The sequence below is a fragment of the Poecilia reticulata genome, linkage group LG1 (genome assembly GCF_000633615.1).
Source record: "Poecilia reticulata strain Guanapo linkage group LG1, Guppy_female_1.0+MT, whole genome shotgun sequence".
In the NCBI taxonomy this organism is placed as follows: domain Eukaryota; kingdom Metazoa; phylum Chordata; class Actinopteri; order Cyprinodontiformes; family Poeciliidae; genus Poecilia; species Poecilia reticulata.
The window spans coordinates 22,894,194-22,915,371 of NC_024331.1; the positions used below are offsets into that span (position 1 = coordinate 22,894,194).

General features: G+C 39.3%; 1 protein-coding gene across 6 annotated transcripts in view; it reads left to right on the forward strand.

The window, feature by feature from the left end:
* Positions 1-21,158, forward strand: part of rbfox2 (RNA binding fox-1 homolog 2) — a 49,844-nt gene extending 28,686 nt beyond the window's left edge. For 3 of the 6 annotated variants that reach the window (XM_008415973.2, XM_008415994.2, XM_008416026.2), the window contains 11 exons: positions 2,577-2,780; positions 4,158-4,325; positions 4,646-4,699; positions 4,830-4,922; positions 10,623-10,710; positions 12,247-12,303; positions 13,070-13,223; positions 13,836-13,881; positions 17,078-17,169; positions 17,791-17,863; positions 18,441-21,158. In XM_008415973.2, coding sequence (XP_008414195.1) covers positions 2,577-2,780; positions 4,158-4,325; positions 4,646-4,699; positions 4,830-4,922; positions 10,623-10,710; positions 12,247-12,303; positions 13,070-13,223; positions 13,836-13,881; positions 17,078-17,169; positions 17,791-17,863; positions 18,441-18,485 — 1,074 coding nt within the window. In that variant the 3' untranslated portion in view covers positions 18,486-21,158. Of the gene's footprint in view, positions 1-1,585; positions 1,677-2,576; positions 2,781-4,157; positions 4,326-4,645; positions 4,700-4,829; positions 4,923-10,622; positions 10,711-12,246; positions 12,304-13,069; positions 13,224-13,835; positions 13,882-14,331; positions 14,369-17,077; positions 17,170-17,790; positions 17,864-18,440 lie in introns of those variants that run through there. The other 3 variants (XM_017305450.1, XM_008415983.2, XM_008416011.2) reach the window with 3 other exon arrangements.
* The last annotated feature ends 20 nt before the right edge of the window (positions 21,159-21,178 follow it).

Sequence of the window (21,178 nt, forward strand, 5' to 3'; positions counted from 1 at the left end):
TTTTCTACTTTTCACATCGCAGCTTCCCAGTCATACGACACGGAGAAGCTGCCTGTGCCAGGGCCGATTTGCTCTACAAAAAGGATATCTGATGGTTTCCTAATCACTTGATTGTCTTTATTAAATCGAGGTTGCATCTGGAAACAGCATGAACAGGTTGCATTAACAAGAACCCATTGTTTTAAATAAACACAAAAATAACGCAATAAGGTAAAAAAAATGAGTAGCTCTACCAACCTTCTTTTACAATTTTATTAGCACTAGTCACCAATGTCAGGTTCAGAGTCAAGCAAGGTTTTTTTTTTTCATATGGATGCAGAAGGAAGTTTTTCCACATGCACTTGCCGCCCTGCAGATTTACGTCTCTACTGGCGTTGAGAGCAAACTGAAGCATTTCTGCAGTGCTCAGCCTCGTACCTCACTGTGATGGTGAATACAGTGAACCTGCTGTCTGCTGTATGAAAGGCCACCTTTTGGTTGCAGAACATGCTTAAAAAGTCATGTTATTGTTGCACTTCAGCATAGTTCAGACAACATTTTCCTAACTGTGTATGGTTGGTTCAGCCAAGCTGCGGGCATTCTTGCCTTTAAAGGCATCTCTGCAATCCAACAGTACCAGAACAATGAGGGAAATGGTTCAGAACTTGAGATTCTAGGAGAAAAACGGGAAAAGATCTGCAGTCCTGCTGAGAGATGTAAAACCATCCATTTTTGCTTATACTTTGATTTTTCCTGCCAATAATGATTTTATCCAAGGTCCCACTTTAAGAACTGTACTTATTTCTCTTTAGCCCTCCTGCCAGGAACGATTCTAAACTCTTTCTCTTTTTTTTTACTTTAGGAACAGAGACGAAGTCTCAGTTTGTGTCTGAGAGAAGAATATTTGTAAAACAAGATTTTATTATTTTAAGCTGTGTTGCATATTTTATGTTAGTGATATGGCCTGCTGAATTGTGGAAAAATTAATTTTCATTTTACACTCGACTTCTTCCAGATACAACATGGTGCCGTCTATTGCTGGGTGTTTAGTACCAACCATGCGACATTTCCTCTCCTCTTTCTCCCATTTTTACTTGTGCAGACTTTTCAAAACATGACTTCGCAAAGCTTATCTTGCTTTCAGCCTTTGAAAGGTGCAGAGATACGCATCAGTCAGAAGACATTACGAAATAAAAGCATACTTACAATTGGGACTGTGATCTCGGTTAATTGCACAGCTTGGTTTTCATTACTGCAGGTGAACAGCAAGCTCCATGTTTGCGTTGAAGATGCAGACCTGTAAAATAAATCTTGACATTTCGAAAGTACTGCCAATGTTTCTAAATACAACATGTTCCAGAGGTGGAAATTTTAAGAGGATTAAACAGATCTACTCTGCTGCGTCCAGGTTAGCCTTGATGGTATCTAGCGAAGTCCGTTTGTCATTGTGACAAGATGTCTACAAGGCGGTTGCCTTTTTGTACCTGGCAAAAGTTAGATGTGTTCACTAGTTTTTTTAGTTTTTTTATTTTCTGTGTGAGTGTTTCTGTGTGGTCAACATAATGCATTGGTGAAGAAGGTCTTTTACCATCATCATATGTTTATAGGAGGCCGTCTTGTTCATGAGAAGCCAGCCAAGCACTAGTACAAACTGCTATGGTGGTTTGCTGACATCACCGCCAACATGCGCCGTTACCGTAAGCAGCTTCAGCATGTTTGCATGCTGACCTCAGCACTTACCTTAAAGCCTGCCTGCATCTTGGTGCAACTTGGCACGGCTGCAGTCCTGATGTAATTATATTAGTGAGATCAATAAACTAAGAGCAAAGGATTGTCCCAGTTTGTTGCAGCCTCTAATTGATTGGCCATCCCATGAATTCTCAAGAGTTATAAATAGATCTGAAAGACAGTGATGGATGGTTTATCTCTGCAGCTATGGATCAGAGGCAAAGCATGCCTCTTCTATCAGTCACCACCTTTTATCGTCCATCCCCCCCGTCCCCCCCTTTCCTCCTCCTTCCCTGCTGCCTCCCTTGCTCACTAACTATTACCATTTAGGGTATTCATGCCCCTCTGCCAGCAGGGAGGAATGTGTGCGCGCGTACGTGTGTGTTACTGTGTGTTTGCAGATGTCTGCATTGTTTTCCACTATGTGCTGGTAACCTAAACTGGTATCTTATGGGGTAATTGTGTGTGAAATACTTGGAGAGTCTTCCATAATAACAGTTGGTCTTTGTGCGAGCGCTTAGGTGTGTGGGTGTTTGCATGTCAAAGGTGATTTGTGCGCAGAGGCGTTTGTGAGTGTGTGTGCAGGCGTCAGACACTCATCGTTGTGCAACAAACCGAGCATGGAGGCATCTGACCCTCAATAATAGATGTGGCTGCAGTGAATATTTAATGGGCAGGGGGCTGTAGATACATGCACGCTCTTACACAGGAGGGAAAAATTAAAATTTAGTATCCACCATGTCTGCATGACTTTTAGGCCAAGACTCTGGGGAAATGGTCTCGCAGTGTCTGGGAGGTGTAGGGGAATTTCACCAGCTGGCTACCGTGGCTCCCGCTGCCATCTCACTCTGCTCTCGTTCCGTCCACAGGGCTCTCAGGATAGTGCTGGCGGTCAGGAAGGACTCGTACCCCCACCCTTCTCCGCCTTCCCACCTCCTCCGCCTCCGCCTCCTCAGAACGGCCTGACTCTGGATTACGGGAGCAGCCTGTATGCGGCAGGAGCGGTGCAGGGCCCGGTGGAGGCCGGCGGAGCAGGCAACAACGCGGCCAACGCCGGCAACAGCCTCAGCCAGGTGAGCGCCGACCTTGTGGTGTGGCCCACAAAAAGACTTAAGCTTTTTAGAGCTGTTTTATGTTTTTCTTTTAGACTGCTGAGTAATTAAATCATAGGTTCAATATCCATGCTGGATATGTGGAGATGCACCAATCAATCTGACAGAAATCTGAGTCATCCAGTCTGTTGTTGTTGTCTGGCTTTGATCTGTGATCAGGAGGTAAAATACTGCAAACCTGATGAGTTTTTTTTCTTTCATTCATTGAACACAACAAACTAATATTTTCGACCATATTTGGTCTATAAATGCAACAAACTGCTGCTCTTTGATGTGACCCTTTTAATTGTAAAACTATCAGATAAAATTAAAGGACCTTTCTGATGAGTAAGTAAGGAAAAAGTCATCTTTTTGATGGATTCAAAAGTACAACCTCTGTGAAAAAAATTGCTTTACACATGTTATATGTTTTTTAAAAATAAAAATGCCAGACAAGTTAATTTGGAATCATTCACTGGGACATTAATGACAGGCAGAAATCTGTATTTTCCAGTAAAAACTTGATCGGTGAATCTCCAGACTTCTATAAATGTTTCTGCTCTGAACCTAAATAGCTCTGTCAAATGTTTTACTACAGAAAAATACTTAATTACTATTAAATATTTGCTCTAATGATTTAACATTTGTAAACAACTTGAGCTGAATAGATCTGTTTGTTTAATACAGTTGACATTACATAGGGATGTTTCTTTCAGACTTCCTCTCCTCTTAAATAAATACACTTTCCCGACTACGCTGCGTACTTATTTTGAATTATTGGACTGCAGGTGATAAATTCGCTTAATAAATCTGCTAAGTAAAGCCTCTCAGGCAATCAACATTATTTTCTCTGCAGCTTTCCACATTTGCTGAATTCCTTCCTTTTCTGTTTTATTAAGCAGCCTGGATCTGGGACTGTTTCTCTAACATAAATTGTGTTGGATGAAAGTGAAAAAGCCACTCAAGTTGTTGTTAATCAGAAACTTAAATGTCTTTCAAAATTTGGTTCTAAATGCAGATGCGCCGATCCATTTTGTATCTTTGGTTTTGGTTTTAGTAAATTTTGGACCTACTGAAGTCTTATTTTCATGAGGGGGCATTTGATTTAATTCTGATCTGTTGTTTGATGTTAAACAATGCAAGTACCTACAAGTACCATTTATGGAAACATGTCTGTAAATACTGATACATAGATAAATCAGAGGAATAATCGGCTAATTACCGCCTCTTGTTTGTCATTAGTGCCTCTTGTTTGTCATTAGTCTACTCAGGCTTTTATGATAAAAACAAATATCTGAACAAATTGTAATCAGTTGAATAACCTGGTTCATGTCTTATTTTGTCTCTCTGACCCTGCAGTCTGACGGCTCCTCTCAGATTGACGGTCAGTCTGTAGTTGGCTCAGGTGGAGGGGGTGGCGGCGGGGGCCCTGGGGATGATTCGGACGCCAAGGGGACGCCCAAACGTCTCCATGTGTCTAACATCCCCTTCCGCTTCCGAGACCCCGACCTACGGCAAATGTTTGGGGTACGTAGCCAAAAAAATAAAAAAATAAAATCCTCCTTTTCTCTCTGCTTGCAATGCGCAAAACGTTTTCTCTGCCCCTTTAAAGTCAGAACATTTTGTTACCCTGAAACGGCCTGTCGTGATAACCGCTATTTGGTAAAGAGAAATGCCTCCAAAATGTTTTGATGAGGCAAGAGTAGGGGAGAGATAGATGTGGGAGAACCCATCCTGGCTCAGTGCCAGCTCATCATGGCTGAGCAGTGCTGACTCCCTGTGGCGAACATGTGACTTCAGTGCTTCTGCAGTCTCCTAATTTCACTGCGTCTTCTCTTTCGTTTCAGCAATTTGGCAAAATCCTTGATGTTGAGATCATTTTCAACGAGAGGGGCTCCAAGGTAAGATGGTGGAGACAGACCCTCAAGCATTAAAGTGTTTTGTTTTTTATAAAATAGGAACTGAATTGTTGTTTCTGCCCGTTTTGCCGCCTCTCCTCTTTTCCCCACCCTCCTCCCCCTCTCCTCGCAGGGCTTCGGGTTTGTTACGTTTGAGTCCAGCTCAGATGCAGAGAGGGCCAGGGAGAAGCTCCACGGCACGCTGGTGGAAGGACGTAAAATCGAGGTGAGCGTCCAGCCCTCCAGAACAATGTCCATTTTCTCCTCTGTCTCTCCTTCATTTCTAGAAATGACAAATGAGAACCATTATGGTGGTTTCTGCCCCCAGAGAAGGTTTCCACGTGGCTGTTCTGTGTGCCCCTCTTCCCCCCTCCTCTGGCTTCACTATAGCATGGTGCAGCGGTGCCGCACGCTCTCTCATGACGGCACTTCCTGTCGTTGATGTTGTTGATGATGTTGGTGTTGTGGGCTCTCCATTGCACCTTGAACTTGGAGCTGTGTGGTTTGCAAAGCTTGCTGGGTGGAGTGGCTACACAACAGGCATGGCTGGTGAGACGTCACTACGACTCGATCGCTGGCGATTTCTGCTGCTTCTGTCACAGCATGTAGGGTCTGGTTTTTTTTTTTTTTATTATTATTTTATCTTATTTTTTCTGTTTCCCTGCACCTTCTCCATCCTCATCATCACTTCTTCCATGATCATGATGAGTGGCCGTTTTTGATTTATGGTTGTGTTTATGACTGGAAGAGATTTCAAAAGCCTCTCTTGTTTTCTCCTGTGAACGGAAAAGTGCCTGCTGGTGTCGCATGGTTGGAAACGTACAGTGTCTTGCGAAACGATTTAAGCACTTTGAACCTTTTCACATTTCGTCACTTTACAACCACAAACCGAAATGTATTCTCTTATGACTTTGCCATGACTCAGTAAAACGTAGGATAAATTTGTGAAGCAGAAGGAAACATTTCGCAAATCCTCTCAAACAAAAAAAAATACAAATCTGAAAAGTGTGGTTTGCATTTCTATTCAGCTGTCTGCCCCTGGTCTCAGTTCTTTTCAAGGCCACAACAGGATGTCTTCCAGGATTGCTTAGTGGTTATCTTTACGCCAGACTTAGCTTTCCACAATGAATAAACAAGATCGTCACAGTTTGATTCTGCTTCAGTTACTGGGATGATTTGTTCAAGGGATCATACTAGAAGTGGGCATTTATGAATTGTGATATGAATTTTCACTTATCTTTGTCTCGATAAATTCCTATTGTTAAAAAAGACAATTTTATCGGAAATGTTATTTTTTTACTATTTTTTCCACTGTCTGTTCCACAACGAGATAAATAAATTTGAAAATATGATTAAATGCAATTACTATGTGCAGTTTAGTGACACAAATCACAACTTATTTAAGTAATTGGCATCCTGAAGAAGCTTGTTTCAAATGGGTATGCTTTTCAGGAACAATATTTATACATGATGCTATGAATGCTATACCTAAAAATATATATATATATTTTAAATCATCTTAATTGTTAACACAGTAGTACCGCAAAATATTGCAATGAAATTCTAGCTCCATATCACCCGCCCCTACATACACAGACCACCTGACTAAAGCAGCGTATTTAATATGCCCCTTACATTGCTTGTGGCAAATTGGAAACAGCACTTCTTTCTGTCTCCTTGCTTTCTGTTTCTGTTCCAACAACCCCTTTGTTGCCGCACTTTGCAAGACTACGTGTTTTCCTGTCAACAGCTTTGCTCACCTGAGATGCAGATCTCTGCATCTTCTCCAAAGTTACCTCAGGCCTCTTGGCTGCTTCTGTGACTGACGCGCTCCTCGCTCAGCCTGTCAGTTTTGGATTGAACGATGCTCAACGTGATTTTTCAAGCTTAGGATAGTGTTTCAGAATTTAACCCTGATCTGAACTTATACCACAACCTTCTCTCTAACATGTCTGCTGCGTTCCCTGCAGTCCATGATGCTCTTCCTTTATTAGTGTCCTCTAGCAAACCTCTGAGATTAAATTACACACAGTTAAACCCCAGTCACTACCTCTGTGACTTCTGACGGCACCTGAGTTCACAATAAAAAGAAACTGAACACAAATTCAGCCCCAATTCTAAGTCTTGCACATTAAGCAGTAGATCAAGTAATCATGTGATAAATTAAAATTAGTGTGATGATATTTATTAGGACAAGGATTCTGAAATAGATGCTACCTTTTGATATTGTTGGAAAGTCTGCATTTTGAGAAACACTAAACATTTGATACCCGATATGAAGTAGTTAGTTTGCACTACCTGTCACTTTTGCCTGTTTTCCCTGTCTAAACCAAGTGATTATTATTTTTTGAAATAAAATTTTAGTTACAGACTTCATAATCCATTTTAATTATTCTTTTCCGTTGTTTTGTTAGTTTATTTTGGCTATTCTCTTAAAACATTTTTTTTTGTTATATTTGAGAGAGTGCAATTGCAGTATTATTATAATAGTTCAAAATGGTCTCAAAAAAAACTTTCAGATTTTATTTGTGAACGTTTTAAATCAGTCTTATCATTTTCCTTCTGTTTTACAATGATGCCCTATCTTATTTGGGTCTTCCACATGAAGCCCCAATAAAATACCCAACTGTTTGACGTCGTAACTTGACAATATGTGAAAAAGTTCAAAGGGCGTGAATACTTTGGTGAGGCACTGTAAGGTTAGAGTTTGCTGGGAGTTTCCCCCAGCCTGTCACTTCACACTGAGCGACTTGTATGCGGTCGCAGCTGATATGTTTGGTGCGTTCAGAGATCGAAGCATGATGGGTGGGGTGGTGGGACATTTCAGGGGCGGGAGATGAGGAATGAAACTGCTGTGAGAAGTGTGATGTCATTTTTGATTTTCCAGAACTAAAAAAAAAAAAAATATATATATATATATATATATAATCACATAAGCAAGATGGATGGTTAAATACAAAAAAAAAAAAATGGCTTACTGTTTACACACACCCCGCTTGAAAACGAACACCAGATCTCATGGAAGTGCATTTTGTTGTGGCATCTTTTTTTCCTTTTTAATTTGTCAGCATGAGCTCAGATTTCAGTTGCAAATGGCCTCCGAGAGGGAACACACACACACACACACACACACACACACACACACACACACACACACACACACGCGCGCACCATGCTTTCTGTCATTTGCTCGAGCTGTTGGTATTAAATCGTGCTTCAGATTACGTCTTTTCTTTTTTCTTTTACTTACTGCTGTAGCTCTTCTGCATGGTCTTTGGATGTCCTGCATTCTTCTCTTTGTCTGTGTGTAGGTTGTGCTGATTTACAAAAATAAATGGAGGGTGGAGAAAGAAGTGAAGACAATGCCATAGATAGCTGTCATTCCCTCTCCTTTCTGTATTTTTAAGTAGGTTTTCTTCCATCTCCTTCTATCTTTCTTTTCACACCTGACCAGTCTGTCTCTCTGTTTTTGTCCTCATGTCAACCTTCATCCCCCCATATCTTTGTTCATTTTTCTGTCTCGTGATGTAGTAAGAGGCAAAATCACTCTAGAAAGAGATTGAATTTCTAATTTCTTATTTTATCGTAGCGTGTCCCCTGAGTTTCATCTTCTTCCATTTCTTTAACCTTTATGATCTGTCGTCATGGTGGGTTATAGAGGCTAGGTGGTTGGCTGATACTTGCAGGTGACTATTGTCATGTGACCTCTGACATCACTTCCTTTCTACCACAGGGTGGGGGTTGCTTTTCATTACTTCGTTTTGTTTGTCCCTCCCCCTTCCTGCCTTATTTTGTTTTACTTTTCTTCTTTTGTTTGGTTCATCATTTGTTTCTTACGCATATTTTCTCGATTTCCCTGATGATTTTTGTATGTTGTTGTTGTTGTTGTTGTCAGTCTCCACGGTAACTGCTCGCGTGTCCTCACGCCGTTCCCCTGACCACGGTAAGTTGTGTACACATGGCATCATCTTTGAATGACCCCTCCCCCCACCCCATGCGCCCAAACAAAAAAAAGAAAATGCACCCAAACAAAGGATTCCCTTGCTGCAGGGAGCTTGACTGATTGGTGGACAGAACCTGATTGGCTAATCCTGTGATTGATTGGGGAGGTGGTGAATGAGACTCTTAGGAGATTAGCCATTTACCGCATGGCATTACAATAAGGCCACTTGTGTAACTGAATGTACCGCATCTATCTGCAAGTGCAACAACTACGACTACCACTTCTTAATGCATTCATTACAATCACCTCTAACTGCATTCAAAGCATTTAATTCGTGAGCTGTATCCTGCATGGTTTACTCTCTTTCTGGTCATCTGTATGACGTCATGTAGTACTATGTCATCTCTCTGTGTCATGTGTCAGCCAATAGCTGCATTCTTGCACCTTATTAGCGGGAGAGCATGCTGGAGCATGAGTGCTATGTTAGCTCTTCTGGAGAGGGGATAATAGCTGTCTGTATATCATGGCGTGCTGTAGTGCTTGATGATCACTTCCTGTACCAGTGCTCAGACTGTTGTCGAAGTGCAGGTTTGCAGCCTTAATGTTTCAATCAGAGCTGTGTTTCGTGGATGAGTAGCTCGGGTTCCCAAACGGGGCCGATTTTTAAAGCAAAGCTGACATAAAATAAAAAAAATAAAAAATAAAATAAAACAAAAAAAGCACCCTGAAATAATTCCTGGCAAACCTAAATGAAAACAGCTTTGCCTTGTTCTGATTTCTGTGAGGAGGTGTCCTTGATTTACCTTTTGATCAGTTTGGTTCTGGATGGTGTGTGTCGTCGGTTGTGTGCTACGAGGTGTTTTCTGGTGTGCGACACTGATCTGAAATGCCCGGCAGTGTTTCACAGCAATGGTTTGATTGCTTTTGGTTTGGTTGAATTTTTTATTTTTTTTATTTTTAATTTGAGAAATGATACTTGCATCCCCCATCCTCTTTCTTTTCTCTGTGCTGTCCTTTCTCTCTGTGTCCGTTTTTGCACCAATCATCATCTCCTCCATCATGGCTCATGTACAGTTAGACTCGATGTAGGCAAACAATCAGATTTGTGTGTTGTATGTGTATCACATCTTATTGTTTTTTTTTTCCTTTCGTTGGAAGAACTGCACATTTGGATGAATCGTTCACCCTCACTCTCCTCCTCACGTTTCTGTGTTTTTCTGTTTCCTTTCATGTGGACTGGCACTTCCCCCTGCATCCTCTGTCCTCTCTCTGTTGTTCTCCATCCCCTCCTCCCTTTTCTGTATGATGTGTTCTCAATTGGGAGGGAATCCAACCTTTTTTCTTTTCTGTTTTTGATTGGTCTATTTGCTGCATCTGATGCTTGCTAATTGGTTAGTTTTGCTCACCTCTGGTGATGTGATGCACTTCTGGTTGGCTGTCTGTAATTTCTGTACAAACTGTTTGTTTGATTGATGTTATTTATTTATTTTTGGTTATAAGTTTTTGCATTTTGTTCAACTGACAAATCTGCTGCTTAATTCACCTTCTTTGTCTCCTCCTTTTTTAGCAGCAATATAATGGTCTTGGATTTCTTTTCGAATGCCTTTGCTCTGAAATATATATATATATTTTTTTATTTTCTTTGTTCTATGTGCCAATAGTTGCAATGTTTGTGTGCAAAACTGCCTGATTACTCACTGGGATCCTTGTTTTCAGTGTTTCTTCTTTCAAAAGAAGCGCATGCATTAAATACCATCGCTGCTCATATACAGAATTAACACCCTGTCAAGAATAAAAACTGAAATTAAAAGTACGATGGCGCCTTAAATGAAAAGCAGAAGATTTTTGTGAAAAATAAAATGTTCTAAAATTTTAAGAAAATGTATTCCTATTAATATGTTCATATTTCCTGAATTTTGCTTGAATCTCTATTTTTTTAAAAACTGAATAAATTGGCTCCTAAACCTTTTGTTTATTTTCCAGGTTAATAATGCCACAGCCAGAGTGATGACGAACAAGAAAATGACCACACCATACGCTAATGGAGAGAGCCTTGCAGCACTTCCATATGGTAACATATTATCCTAAGCTATACTGGTGACTTTTCTCCTTTTTAGTACAATATAAATATTGGTAGCATTTTAAGGAATGAAACTCATTTTATATAACCGCACAATATAATCACAAATATATCATCATCGCAATATTGAGGGCAATATTCACACCATAAAGGGCTGCTTGGAGTGCAGTAATTGTTGGCTGATATATTCCAACTGTTATTATTGTACATTTTTCATGCCAATGTAATAATTAACCAACAGCAGCACAAATGATGTTCTCCAATATGCTAAAGGTTAAAGGTCACAGAGCGATGGAATCACAGATAAAAAAGAGAGGCACATATCATAGCTGAGATCATCGTTGCATAATTACCTCCGTGGCAACATCTTCATTTTAGTCTGCAGGATTCCAGTGCTGCTCAGTCAAATCCTACATTAAATAAACTCTGAGTTACCAGACAGAAGGATTTTGGATAATAACAACTAAAAAATAACAGCATATGTCCTTTTAAAGGACATATTCTGTCCTTTAAAAGGCAGAATATGTCTCATTTATATAATCTTTAAAATGTTATTCTAGCTATAAATGTAGTTACAGCTGCTAGCTGCAAAAACCAGTATGTATTTTTTACATAATAGATATCACTTGTGTAAAGAAAGAAAGGCCCTACATAGTCTTATAAAGCGTAAAATTTTATCTGACCATTTTACATTTATAAAAATGTTTAATTTGTTTCTGAGTTTTTTCTTGTATTACATTTTCTAAAGGACAGAAATTCTGGCCCACTAATTGCCATGGTTTCTACATGGATTTATAATTTAATGACGGTCTTCGTCATACATTTGCCACATCAGACCTTTAATTTTAACACCATACGTACAAGTATTTGGCCTCTGACTCTTGACTGAATACACACACATTCATACGCACATTTGTTTTTACTTTTTTTACTTTTTGTGTTTTAAACTGAAGTGAACTGCACCTGTTGTATTTGAATTGCAGCTGTTTAAGTGTGGCTGTAATAAAAAAAAAAAAACTGTTGTATAATATTTCAGTCCAGGTTTAATTACTTCATGTATTGAATTTTAATGTTTGCCTTATGGTTTTGACTAAAACCATAAGGGAATTTTTGATTATTTATTATTTATTTATTTATTTTGCCAGTTCTGTCAATAGGCTTACGTTTTTATAAATCTCAAGCTCCAATATTAAATTTAATAAACTGCTCTCCCAAACAGCTTGGAAGATGTGGGGAAGCACAAAACAACATTGAAAGGTGGATGTGTTTATTCTAGGACTCGATCACTGATCATTTTACAAGGATTTGTTTGAGTTCTGATCCAACATTTGGGTTCAAATCACATTATTCATTCTGTTTCGCGCTGTTACGAACCGTAAATAAAAATGTTATATTGGATCGTTCTTGCAACCAGCTTGACTGGCGAAATTGGTTCCTTTCACCCGTTAAGTTACTAGTCATGAAAATGTTAGCTTTCTTTATGAAGGAATGTTGCCTTGATGCTGTTTTTTTATTTTATTCCTACAGCTGGTTGGAAGTTAAGTCCTATGGTTGGAGCCATGTACAGTCCTGAGCTCTATACAGGTAAGATATTAAAAAATGAATTTTATTCTGCTTCTCAAATAATATCCAGCAGATACAGAATTTGCAGGCAAAACCTTGCAAAGACAAACTAAGAATTAGAACATGAGACACCTGCACATCCGCAGGCTTTTATTTTCCAAAGTTGTTGAGCATTACTAAAACTATAAATTATAGCAGAGGTAAAACATGTTTCTTATAAGATAGTCTTTTGTTGTGCTTTTATTTTAATTCAGTGGGACAACATCAACCTACAATCTAAAAAATAAGTAGTTTGATTATCATCAAGGCTTGGTATGATTCTTGGACAAATAGAAGAAATACAAAATGAGAAGCAATCATGATCAGGGAGACCATAAGAAGTGAAGCATTAGTGCATAACTACACAGGTGGAGCTTAGTATAATCTGAAGACACAATCTTGCCCCCCACCCTGCAAGGGCAAGGATCATACATTCAATGTGAATGTATTTTTTTTTACAGCCTAGTTGTTATTTTGAGAACATCTACCTTTATTAACACCAACCTGACTCTAAAGTTTTTTTAGAAGCTTGAATACCAAACAACTTAAATCACATCGGTTTAGCTGAATAAAACTGCAGAAACTCTAAATGATTGCCAACAGCCACTCACTTACGTAGGTGGTAAATTATGAAAACACAGATTAATCAAGATGTTTTTTTTTCCCTCTGTGGAGATATTGTTAATACTGCACCACTGTGAATACAATGAAAGCGGCATGTTTTGTCGTATAATTGTCTAATCTTCAGTTCCAGGGTTCCCGTACCCGGCAGCAGCAGCAGCAGCGGCTGCCGCTACCACCGCTGCAACCTTTCGAGGAACGCATCTGCGGGGTCGAGCTCGGCCCGTCTACAGCGCGGTCAGGGCTGCCGTCCCACAACCTGCCATCCCAGCATACCCTGGGTAAATATATATGTAAATATGTGTAATAGAAATACCTGTATTTTTAGATCAGTAAGGAAAAACTTGGATAAGGTCCATCTTCTTTTAAAGCATGGCTTCACTTATCGAGACAGTGATTCAAATCGTGCATGTTGTGTTTGGATACATTTTTATAAAAACAATAACTGATAGTTTGCGGAGCTAAAATACCATTTCCTTGTACCTTTAAACATATTATGATGTGACTGCAGTTTGTCATAAAATTAAATTGAAGTTATTTGTTTTTGGTAAATCTCACCAGCTGAAGTAGCAGTAGTAACACTTTGAAGTCGGTGCATCTGTATACAAAGAGGTGGTATTTAGTCTTGCATGTTGCACGGTGTGTAATAATCTCACCCTTCTTTTCTCTTCTCTCTCTCACAATTTCTTTGGCACCGTTTTCTCACCTCCCCATCACCTTCTCTATTTGTTGTTTTCTGCTCTGTCCACACGGTGGCGCTTCACTCCATTATTTCATTGTTTTGTTTCATTTTGATTTCTTTTTTTCTTTTTTTTTTTGGTTTTCCGAACACCACTCCTTTGTACTCTCTACCTTTCTGTCTTTTCTCCTGCTGTCGTCTGTCTCCCTCTCAGTGTGATGGCCTATCAGGATGGTTTTTACGGTGCGGCTGACCTCTATGTAAGTATGCCATGCCTCTCCTCCACTGCTTCACTCGTCACCTACGTTTTCCTTCGCTTGCCTGTGGGTTTTTCAAGTGTGAAACGGTGTGGATCAAACCCACAGAGGCGTGTACTTTTGACAGTTTTGATTAGTCACTGTAACGCATTTTGTGTCGTTCTGCCTAAATCTGAAATTATTATTACAATGCGTCACGCCAAGTTTATTTTTTAGGTATTTTCTAAGAGCCCTAAATATTTAGTAACACACCTGGTGATATGCAGTATTCCTCCTCAGTGCAGCAAACCGTTCAAATCAGGCCCATTCACAAGTAAACTCTTCTGGGGTTTGTTTCTGTGCCTTTGTGGAGTACGTTTGTACCAGTGTGATCATGAGTGTGTTGCTGCGTGTGTGTATGTGTGTGTATGTGTGAGACCAGGTTGACAATAGCTGTTTCTGTTCTCTCTGTAGACTAGTGTTTCAGGACATTAGTGGCAGATTGCCCCAGGTAGGGTTTACACACTCTATGTGACAGCCAGTGTGCATCCTCCTCGTCTCCAATGACTGCGTGCTGCTAGACATTATTGACCATCTGAGATTGAATTGCCTCTTCTGTCTTCTTTTACTAACTCACTGGATTCTGACATGGGTGGAGTTACGGAAGGGGGAGAAAAAAATTGGGCTAAAATTCCCAAAGAAAACAACGAATCTTCCAAGTGATGTGGATAAATAATTGATAAGTTGAAATCCAGATGGCAGGTGTGCAGTTACAGTAATGGACTGAGATATTGCAGTATAACTTGATTGTTTTACAAGACTAATTTTAAGATGCCTACACTTGAAACCAGAAGCTCACAAGCACTGAATGAAAAGACAGATGCACAATTTCTTTTCACTTTCTGAAGTTTTTTTAGGGGGGGTTAATCAGAGTAAGGATATATTAGAGATTCATTTAATAATGTCTTAAAAGTCTGATGTTTACAAAAAAAATAATAATAATGTGTGCATGGAGGTATGTTTGTATGTTTATGCAGGAAAAGGAAGAGGCGCTTGTAAGCTTGGGAACACCATCCTAACTGTGAAGGATATGTGGATGGCAGCATCATGTTGTGAGGCTCTTTTGCTGCAGGAGGGACTGGTGCACTTCATAAAATAAATGGCATTATGAGGAAAGAAGAATATGTGGAAATATTGAAGACATCAGCTAAGAAATTAAAGCTTAGGTGCAGGTTGGTCTTCCAAATGGACAACGATCCAAAGCATACAGTCAAACTGGCCCAAGAACAACAAAGTCAGTGTGTTGGTGTGGTCACTACAAAGCCCTGATCTCAATCCAGGCAGCCTATAAACTTAAAACAACAGAGATTTAGTCTGATTCAACTGCAGATGGTGGGGGACAAAAGGTACATGTGTCTGTTTATTTTGGTGTATGTAAACTTCTGGTTTCAATTGTACATGGAGTGCTTAGCAGGACCTTTTATTACTTTTTGTCACATTGCAACTGCAAACTTCAATGTATTTTATTACCATAGGTTTTAATCTTAGCTGTTTTTACAATTAATCTGAAATGTGTGGAGAGTCTATGCTTTGTAAAAAAGCGCCGTGGATCTGTGCAGCTGTCCAAAAGAAAATTAAAGAAAGAAAGGTCTTCTCCTACATGAAAGAATGAGTCAGAACTTACAAAGTTGCAGTACACAGCAAGTTATTATCTTGACCTTTCAATTAAAAGGTGTTGACTGTGGAGTAGAAACTTTAAAAAGATAAAAGTTGAATAAAGTTATTCTTCTTGTTAAATCCAACACTTCTGTTTTTGTCCCAGTGAGTCAGAGCGTCAGATAAATCCAGATTATAAATTAAGGCAAATCTATACCTAATAATAACCCAGTGTGGACTGTTCAGTGAAATTATCCATTTTAAGTTTTGGGAAAGTGAGGAAAAAGGAAACGGTCGTGAGTAGTGTTGTAGTCCACAGAGTGTACACTGGCAGTCAGAAGGATGTAGGACACACACATTCAGTTATTTCAGACCCCTTCCAGGAATCTCCCTATCTGTTTCACCTGTGGCATGCTAACTGAATCAGTGTCAGCATGCGGACATACTTACAAGGCTGGCCCCCCTCCCCCCCCGTTCCTCCCTCCTGTTACCTCCCAAATCTCTCCATCCTCCCAACTCATCTTTCTTTTTCATTCTAGCTGCGGTAGTTTTATTCTCTATTCTCCCTCTTGCTTTTCTTAAATCTCCTTTCCATTTCTTACTCTACCGTTCTCTCCAACTCCTTTCCAATTCATTTTTCTTCCCCTCCTCACTCCATCTTCTTGTTCCTTCACCTCATTTCTGTCCTCCTCCACTCCTACTTAGTCCAGCCTTCTCCCCCCATAGCAGCCAATGTGTGGTCCTGAATGCAGGGACTTGGTCGTGACTGATTCTTTAGGGTAGAATGCAGTGGTGTGTGTTATTTTATTTTATTTTTTGTAGGATTTTTTTTTTTTTTTTTTTACCTAATATGTGTTCTAAGTTTGGGAAAGCATGCCGTGTCTGTCAGTGATTGGTTGCCGGCCACGTGAGAGTGCGCAATTTGCTCTTTTTTTTAATCCAACTGGCTGACTGTTTCCTTACACCTGTAGTTTTTTTTTTTTGTTGTTTTTTTCCTTTGGTGTCTGTTCACAAGCTGTTCATGCAAACATAAATAATGGCACAGTCATCTCGCCTCTCCTTCCCCTTTCTCTGACCGTGTGTTTTTGGAAGGGAACGGTGGTTGGGCACATTTATGGCTTTAAGGTCTCTCTCCCTCTCTGTCTAACACAGTGGGGAAGATGACGCACGTTGAAGGCTGCAAACAGCCCAAAAATAAAAAAAAATGTTTTTAAAATAGCGTCACATACAATTACGGATAGTTTTGCTGAGTTAGTCATGGAGTGAGAGAGAAACACAGAGCCGTAGCTACATCCTTGTGAATGCTGTACTGCACCAGATTAGCCAGTTTTGCTGACTGTCTGCTTGTTAATATTTCGCTCTTCTCAGCAGTTTTCTCTCGCAATATAACCCTTTAGATTCACTACTAGTCGTCTGCACTGCAGAAAGCACATAGTGAGCATTGAACAAATGTTTCATTTTTCTTCCTGCCCCTTCCCACCTGTCCCTACATCGTCCCCATGTCCTCCTCTGCACTCCCACGTACTTTCATCCATCTCCCTCTTCTCCCATCGCCTCCTCACAGGGCGGCTACGCAGCGTATCGTTACGCCCAGCCAGCTGCTGTAGCGACTCCTGCAGCAGCAGCCGCTGCAGCAGCAGCAGCTTACAGTGACAGGTGAGTCAATAGTTCAGGACGTCTTTAAAACATTTCAAACACAAACAACTAAACATTCACAGGAGCCTTTTTAGGATCTGCTCATCCAACAGGATCACATTCAAACACTGTTGATAAATTAATTCACCAGTAATATGTAAATTTGAATTTGTTCACAAAACCTTTGTCAGTTTTTGTCGCCATTGACAAAAAAAAAATTATGAAAAACAGAATGGCAAAAATAATTCACATTTATGCAAGCAAACAATAACAAAAAATGTGTCTAATAAAAAATAGAATTCCAACAATATCTAATTTTAGCAATAATAAATAAAAGCTATGTTCGATCCTAGGCTAAATATTAGAAGTGAGTGTAATCAAACATTTTCTTTTTCAAGATGTGACGGCTTCTAGAAGTGTATTCCTCCGGGATTTCACCCTTCAGTCTTACTTTTTTTTTTGCAGCATTTTTCCATTGCTAAAATACAGTTAGATTTAGGTGACAAAATAAATAAAAATATGGTGTCAAAATGAATATACAAGTATAGATAAAACAATAACAAACCCTTCATTATCTCATTGTTGCTGTTTATTATTTTTTGTTGCTATTTGTCTCTAAGCATAATGCGATGTTTCTCACAGCTACGGACGGGTTTACACGGCAGATCCCTACCATGCTGCTCTGGCCCCAGCAGCCTATGGTGTTGGAGCCATGGTAAGTTTAAGTGAACCGTTCTTCACTAATACTTCATATGGTGCCAGTGGGAGAGGTTCATACAATGTGACAACTGCTGGAGTCAAACATCTTAATATATTCTCTTCAGACACTGACCAAAAAGCATGTCGCTGCAGCTATTTACTGCTTGTTAACATGTAGGAGGAGTGCTAGAGAGCAATTATTGAGTTCCTTTAAAAAAGGATCTGCAGATGTTTTTTGTTGGGTTTTTTTACTGAAAAAAAAAAAGGATATGGAAATGTAAACACTTTCCATTGTCTTACCTGTGAAACTTCATGCCTGCAGAGGTCATTTCGATGGTCTGGCTGTTGACTCACTGCTTGAGTGGTCTGTCATCACCATATTTGTACATTTTTTGGCTCTATACTATAATGGAAGATACATAATTACACTATGTTAAGTCAGTGTTTTTAGGTATCTCACAGCTGCATTCATCATGGGGGAGAGTAAGCATGTCAAAAGAAAACTAGTTATGGGGGGATTCATTATAAGTCATGAGATCCTCCCTGAAACAAATGCAAAAAATGTAAAAATCTTTTTGTATTTTTTTTTTCAGGCTACTCTCTACAGGGGAGGCTACAGCAGATTTGCCCCTTATTAAAAGACACTACATGACCCAGGGCCTCCCCTCTCCCATTGAATTATTCTGAAAGAGCTCCCTCTGTTGTCCTGGAGGTGGACTGCGCCCTGTTTTAAAGAGTGGAGTCGACCACAGCAAAGATATTTCAGACCCCACCCCAGAGCAGTCCCACGTTTTCTTATCTAAGCTTCTACAAAAATAGAGGAATGCTGTATTAAAGACTGAAGGGTCGCCTTTACATAAAAAAAAATAAAATAAAAAAATCTGACTGAAAAGTGACCACCTTCTCAATTGCACGGCTGTATTATAGTCTCCCCCTGTTATTCTCTCAGCACTCAGCAGCACAAGATTTGGGGACAGAGCCCAGGCGTTCTTCCAGAGGCTGTATGTGGATAATGGACATTTGAGCAGCTGCCTTAGAAGGAGCCGAGCGCCGGCTGGCCTGCACACACTCTTGAGGAAAGTAAGAGGGAAGCAGACAGTCTCGAGAGCAGAAAGGTGCCTTCGGTTAGAAAAAAGATTTTTGAACCAGAATGGCGAAATAACAAAAGCACCCAGTGGTGGGTTTCAGAGTTCGTCCGCAATGTCGGCAGATGGTAAAAGGACGAGTTTCACCCTTTCAGTGTTCTGCTGTGAGGAAGACTGAACCCAGCGTCTTGGAGAAATGACGGAAAGCTGAAGGAGGGAGGGGTTTATTAGAGCTGTTCCTTACCTCAAGTTTCTCTTTGTATGTGGAAATGGTAAACCTTTAAACTTTCAACAAAAAAAAAATGTTATGCAAAGAAATTAGTTTAGAGAAAAAAAACAATTACCAAATTATTATTATTATTATTATTATTATTATTATTATTATTATTATTACTGTTGTAATTATTCTCATTCTTCTTAATATTAAAACCTTTTTTTTTTTTGTTTGAAACAGCTGCACCACTGTGGTGGAGGTTCATCAGTGAAACTCGGGGGGGATAACAAAACAAAACCAAAAAAATGCATCTTTATTACAAACACTCCACTCTTCAGTAATATACCAACTATATCTCACGTCTTCTTGGTCATGCACAGAATTTCACTACACAGTCTGTGTGCGGCCATCATGGAACACTACAAAAAAAAGTGCAACACTACACTGTAAACATGTTCCTGTTAAGTTTACATCCTGTTGGGGATCATCTGGTTGCAGCCGTAGGGGTTGTTCAGGTATCCGGTGGTCTGTTTATTGTAAAGCTCTATTATTTAGATTTTCCCCTCATTCTTCATCTTTTATAGAGTCCAGCAATGGATGAGTCTTCCTGAAACATACTTTAGTTGGTAATTGCGTTTAAGATGCTGCCAACAGCAATTACTGAGCAAGACAGAGATTCCGTTGGTGAGTTGATAGTGAATATTTAAATGCAAAACACATTACTATTGTGCATATTTCTATACTATTGTACCCTATATTTCCAAAATGTGGCTTTTTCTTTTGACTTATTTTGTGTTCCAAAGATTTGTAGAAAGCACATTTTTCTGCCGTATAAATATATATATATATAAATATAAATATATTACTTGTGTTATTATTATCATGCTCTTATAGGTGTCTTTATTTACGTTGTTTTAAATGTTTTGTTTTTGTTTTTTTTTTTGTTTTTTTTTTAATATATAAAAATGTGTTGTCACTTCTTCAGTAAGGTGCAAATTTCAACTTTTACTTTTTGGGCTCAGATTAAAATTCCTGAGCTGAGAGCATACATCGATAGCGTAACTAAAGGTATGCAGGTAACGTCACCAAAGTGTTTCATTTTTATTATTTTGTTTTGTTTTTTTGTTCAATTGATCATAGGAATTGTTGTCGTGACACGTAATCATTATTTCACCAATTACAAAAAGTGCTCTTTTTTTCCCCCCCTCCGTTTGTTTCAGTGAGCCATAGAAAGACTGAGACCAGGTCTGTGGCACTTTCGTTAAATCAGTGGCTTTTTCCTTTATGTTTGTAGTTTTTTTTGTTCTTTTTTTTATTTTTTATTTTTGCTTGATTTGTTTTCCTCTATTTTAATGAAGACTCCTCATCATTTCAGTGGATATTCAGTTTGAATGACTGAAAGTGTTTTTACTCATGCATACGCAGGTTGATATTCTGGTTTGGCAAATCATATACATTGTGTGAAATAGGACTGTTGTTGAGCTGTTTTTGTTTGTGGGGTGGGATTGGGTTAATTTTTTTTTTTTTTAATGTCCCACTTTTTTAACTATTGAAAAAAATATATTTTGGGCAGTCACATTTTTTTCTTCTTTCATTTAACAGTTCTAGTTCATCCTTTTGGTTTGGTATTTTATCTAAATATAGAATGTGCTCTGGGCTAAATTTTAAAAATGGCAGTAGCCAAAGATGTTAAGTTTCCAGCATGTTCTGGTTCCCAACTTGAAAAGTGCTCAAAAAAAATAAATAAATAAAATTCACGAAGATGGACTTTTGGAGCCACTAATGGCATGGACAAACCAGCATGAGTGATAGTTGTCATGTAAAAAAAAAAAAAAAAGAAAAGAAAAAAAAAAACCGTCTTGCATGAATCTCGTGAGTTCTCATATTTGATTCCTACAGCGGAGAGCCGCAGCACCCTCCATCACCACTAAACTTCCTGATGGGCAGCTAGTGGATGCAATCTAGCTGACAACAAAGAGCACATCGCTGTTGGCAAAAAAAAAAAAAAAAAAGTTGCCTGCTGACAAACAAA